Source organism: Priapulus caudatus, unplaced genomic scaffold (genome assembly GCF_000485595.1).
Source record: "Priapulus caudatus unplaced genomic scaffold, Priapulus_caudatus-5.0.1 Scaffold1097, whole genome shotgun sequence".
In the NCBI taxonomy this organism is placed as follows: domain Eukaryota; kingdom Metazoa; phylum Priapulida; class Priapulimorpha; order Priapulimorphida; family Priapulidae; genus Priapulus; species Priapulus caudatus.
This window is the reverse complement of record NW_014578158.1, coordinates 51662-57015: the sequence shown is the minus strand read 5'-3', so window position 1 is coordinate 57015 and position 5354 is coordinate 51662. Positions and strand designations below refer to the sequence as shown.

The following is a 5354-nucleotide window of genomic DNA, read 5'->3' as shown; positions in this document are numbered from 1 at the left end:
ATATATATATATATATATATATATATTACGTGCGCATATATATTATAGAAATAGACGTACGCTGGCCTTATGTGCACGCGTGGGTGTGTGTGGGCGCGCGCGTGTGTCTGTTTTGTGTGTGCGCGTGCGCGCGCGTGTGTATGCGACTATGCGTGCGCGTGTGTGCGTGCAAGCACGTATGTGGATGTGCGTGCGCGCGTGCGTGCGTGCGTGCGTGTACGGTGCGTGCGTGCGTGTACGTGTGTGTTGGTGCTTGCAGGTACGTCGCAGGGAGAGCTGCTACATCCGTGTCTGTGCATGGGTAGCGTGCGATACTGCCACAACCGCTGCCTCATGAAGCGACGTACGCGTGCGTGCGTGTACGTGCGTGCGTGCGTGTACGTGTGTGTTGGTGCTTGCAGGTACGTCGCAGGGAGAGCTGCTACATCCGTGTATGTGCATGGGTAGCGTGCGATACTGCCACAACCGCTGCCTCATGAAGTGGATAACTGCTTCCAACTCGGAGAAGTGTGAACTGTGCGGTGCTGACTACGTCATGATCAGCCGAGGTCTGAAACCCATGAGAGAGGTGAGTGTGAGGGCAAGGGGAGAAGGAGGGAGGGGAGGAGGTCGGAGGAGGAGGGGGGAGGAGGGAGGGAGGAGGGAGGGGAGGAGGTCGGAGGAGGGGGAGGAAAGGAGGAGAAGGAGGAGGAGGGAGGGAGGAGTGTGAACTGTGCGGGGCTGACTATGTCATGATCAGCCGAGGTCTGAAACCCATGAGAGAGGTGAGTGTGAGGGAAAAGGGAGAGAAGAGGAGGAGGGGGAGGGGAAGTGTAGGGAGAGGGGAGGAGGAGAGGAAGAGTTGGCAGCAGAGAGACTGACATGGTTCCCACCACTTCCTCCTGTCCTTGTGCCACCCATCATTAACATCCTTGTCCCATCCCTTCCCATATCATCCCTGCTTCATCTAATCCCTCCATCACCATCCTTGTCCCATCCCATCCTCATCCCATCCCTCCACCACCATCCCATCCTCATCCCATCCCTCCACCACCATCCCATCCTNGCAGCAGCAATAGTAGCAGTAGTAGCAGCAATAGCAACAGTAACAGTAGTAGCAGCAGCAGCACCAGCACCAGCAACAGAAGTAGTAGCAGCAGCAGCAACAACAGCAACAGAAGTAGCAGCAGCAGCAGCAGCAGCAGCAGCAGCAGCAGCAGCAACAGAAGTAGCAGCAGCAGCAGCAACAGTAGCAGCAGCAACAGCAGCAGCAGCATCAGCAGTAGCAGTAGCAGTAGCAGCTGCATCACTACCACCACCGTTATATTTAATATATAATAAATATAATTAATATATAATTATATTATAATCATACATAAATTCTATTATTATTTTAAAATAGCTAATCAATTTTTGAATGTATCTATTATTATCATCATCATCACAATCATCATCATCATCATCATCACAATCATCATCATCATCATCATTATCATCATTATCATCATTGTCATTGGTATCATTACCATCATCATCAGATCATCATTGTCGTTGGTATCATCACCATCAACACCATCATCATCATCATTGTCGTTGGTATCATCACCATCATCATCATCATCATCATTGTCGTTGGTTTCATCACCATCAACACCATCATCATCATCATTGTCGTTGGTATCATCACATCGATCACGATCAGCATCATTTTGTCGTTGGTATCATCACGATCTCATCTCATCATTCATGCATTGTCGGTGGGATCGATCACACATATCATCATTGTCTTGTTTCAGTTGCATCATCATCATCATCATATCACCATCATCATCATCATCATCATCATCATCATCGTTCATTACTCACTTTCCGTAATTAATCGCTCGTCTCTCCCTCGTTACAGTGGCAGACGCTCGGCATGACCGTCCTCGACGCCGTGCACGTTCTCTTGTTCCTGCTCGCCTTCTGCATGCTCATCGGCTCGCTCGGCTGGTTGCTATGGTTACTCGTCAGCGACGACGAGCGCGCGCGGCGGGAGCGCGACTCCGAGCTCGCCTTCGTCACGTACTGCGTCTACGGCCCGCTCGACGTCCTCTGCTTCTTCATCGTCGTCCTGGAAACGAAGTTTCACTGGTGGCGCGCTCGTCGCGCGCTGGCCCCCGCCTCCAAACATGCGCATCGCCGTCGGTCAACGCGCCGGCGCGGGGCGCGGGCGGTGGGCCCGCGAGCGGCGGCGCGCGAACCGTCGCGGCCGGAGACCCGAACAACAACGGTCGCCGCGCGAAACGGCGGAGGCGGGCGCGAGGAAGGACGCGGACGCGGTCGCGCCGTCGACGGTCGTTGCTGCATCTCGACGGCACGAGTCGCATCGGCAAGCCGGCATGCGCGGCCGGTGCGCGCGCGCGCGGCCGACGACGAGACCTTGCGTGCGGCGGGTCGGTTGCCACGAACGACGACGACCGCGCGCTAGGTCGTCGGCTGCTAGGGGGCGCCACTGCGCGCGACAGCGACGACAGCCTGATATCGTGCGAGTCAGACGGACCGGCAGGGGCGCAGCAGCAGCAGCAACAACAACAACAACAACAACAACAACAACAACAACAACGACAGCAGCAGCAACAACAACAACAGCAACAGCAGCAGCAGCAGCTACAACAGCAGCCGCGGATCTACGTACAACGGAGGGAGAGTGCAGCGCTAGCGGAGCTACAGTCGCTCTACCGGCAGCAGCATGAGGACTCGGTGATCGCCGGCTACAGTGCCGCCCCTTACTGCCACTACGACGAAATGCCGAGCGCGCAGCAGCAGCAGCGGCGATGGCGTCGGCAACAGCAGCATCCGTACCACGTCGCCGCGACGACTGATTCCGCATCATCCGCGCACACGCAGCAGCATCCGTACCACGTTGCCACGACGACAGAGCCCGCATTCGCGCACATGCAGCAGCATCCATACCATGTCGCCGCGGCGACGGAGGCCCACCAGCATCCGTACCACATCGCCGCGGCGACGGAGCCGCCCCAGCATCCGTACCACATCGCCGCGGCGACGGAGGCCCCCCAGCATCCGTACCAGGACTCTCTCCTGCCTCCGCACGGTGGTGGCGCCCCCCGGTGGTACGGCGCGCGTTGCCGCGACGACTCCTCGTCCGACAACGCCGCGTCCGTCGGCGGCGGCGGCGACGGTCGCCCGACAGCCGACCTCTCTCGCTCGCTCTCCTCCCTCGATCGGCTCTCAGACACTCCCGTCGCCACGGCAACCGCCTCCGGACCCATCTGCACGAGCTCCCCCCGGCCGGCGACAACGCGTCGCGGTTACGCGGCGCACCCTGGCGGCGGGCGCCGCGACGGCGAATTTGACAGACTCGCGAGATTGGTGGATTTTGGGGAGGGGGACGCGTGGGCAGCGGCGGCGGCGGCGGCGGGGTCGGACAATAGCTCTGAGCTGTACGTGTGACCGCGGCGCCACCTAGCCACGATCGCCGCCCTTCACTACCGTCGCGGAAACATCGTGCATCGTGGAATCGTCATTACCGGGGTGGCTCGTTATCGGAAATATAATTAGTGCTAGCATGAGTCTTAACATTAGTCCTAACCAGGGGCCCGTTGTCAGAAACAACTTAGTCTTAACAGTAGTCTTAACATTAACAATTTCTCCTAGACCGTCGACAGCGCTTTGTTTCGTATTGTTATGAGGAAATCTGCTACGATTTTTCATTCTCGTAAGTTCGCAGCATTTCTGTCGACGGTCTAAGAGAAAAAGTTAATGTTAAGACTAATGTTAAGACCAATTTTGTTTCTGACAACGGGCCCCAGGGTATTAGCCAGGAATGATTATTGTGGGAGTGCAGAAAAAATATTTGGGAGTGCAATTTTTTTGTATGTGTGTCTCAGCGTCAATATTTTACGCGGTGCTACACATTTTTCGCCGTGCAGTTTCAAAACTGACCGTGCAAATCACGGCTGCGCGGCTCGCTGGCTAATACGTTGGTCCTAACTTTGGCCTCGACGCCAGCTGAACATAAACTTTTTCTCGTAGTCTGGTCCTCTGTACACTGCCTCTGATAAGCTGCGTAACTTTGACCGTGTTTCTGTTTCGACGGTCCACGAGAAGAATTTGTTGAGACGAGTTAACGTTGAGACGAATGCCGAGACCGGTTTTTCGTTTGTGACGATTAACAAAACTTACTACTAGAAGTAGAGTCTACGAGAAAAAAAAAGAGTCAATGTTAGGACTAACGTTAAGGCAAGGGTTTGTTTCTGACAACGAGTCCCTGGTTTCACGATATCTGTACACGACACACGCATCATATGTGCAGTCATCCGTGTGATTGAATCGGCTTAGGTACCCGGTTGTCAACAACGAATACTTGTTTTGTTTCGCACGCGTCCCCGTGCGATAGGTTGCTTGCGATCGTTGGGGGGTGCTAGCCAATCGGTGTTGTGATAGGAGGTTCTAAAAGACAGCGCTAGGCAACAAAGTTCGTAGAAGTCAAGAATTTCGTTGCAATGAGTTGCACAGTGTTGGTGTGCGGTTGCAAACTATAGTCTATTGACTTGGAAATAACAAATATGTGAGAAGTCTGTGACAAGTGTGTGACAAGTGTGTGACAAGCTTAGGACAAGTGCGTGACAAGCCTGTGACAAGTGTCGCTAACCAGTCTGTGACAAATCCGTGACAAATCTGTGACAAGCCTGTGACAAGCCTGTGACAAGTGTGTAACTAGTCTGTGACAAATTTGTGACGAGTCTGTGACAAGTCCGTGACAAATCAGTGACAAGCCTGTGATCACTTTATGACCAGTCACAGCAGATACTAGTCTTAGCTCATTACTCTGATTTGATATTTTTAGGAGATTTACGGTAATCGACGTGCGTAGATATAGATCTACGCTCTCGCTCCATCACAGGGAGGGGTAGAAATTAACCTTTGAACACGGGAGTCCAACGGACTCCCTACCCTCAAAAAGAGGTAGTCTGCAGCAAAATAAGGCAGTCCGCAGTCTGAGGGTCAAAATTAAAGATATTAACAATAACGCATGTGCTTTTTTTTAAGATTCATGCAGTTGCACGTCTGCCAAATTTTCTTTGGACATTAGCTGAAAAAATACGGTAATTCCGCGAAGCCGTGCCCCGGAACGAACTATTTAGTATGGCAGAATTTTCAGGGAGTCACACGGACCCCTGCATATGGCAAATCAGGGAGTCCGACAGTAAATCAGGGAGTATTTGACTCCGGACTCTCGTTAATTTCGCTCCATCACAGGGGAAATCGTCGCGATGTGTTAACGGGAGGGGGAGGGGAGGGGGGAATGTTCGCCTGCAGTCAGCAATTCTCTCTCTCTCTCTCTCTCTCTCTCTCTCTCTCTCTCTCTC

General features: G+C 53.5%; 1 protein-coding gene across 1 annotated transcript in view; it reads left to right on the top strand.

Moving 5' to 3' along the window:
- LOC106815360 (E3 ubiquitin-protein ligase MARCH4-like) overlaps positions 1–2449 on the top strand; it is a 14862-nt gene extending 12413 nt beyond the window's left edge. Inside the window, exons 3-4 of the mRNA XM_014819811.1 lie at positions 402–568; positions 1883–2449. Coding sequence (XP_014675297.1) covers positions 402–568; positions 1883–2449 — 734 coding nt within the window. The remainder of the gene's footprint in view (positions 1–401; positions 569–1882) is intronic.
- The last annotated feature ends 2905 nt before the right edge of the window (positions 2450–5354 follow it).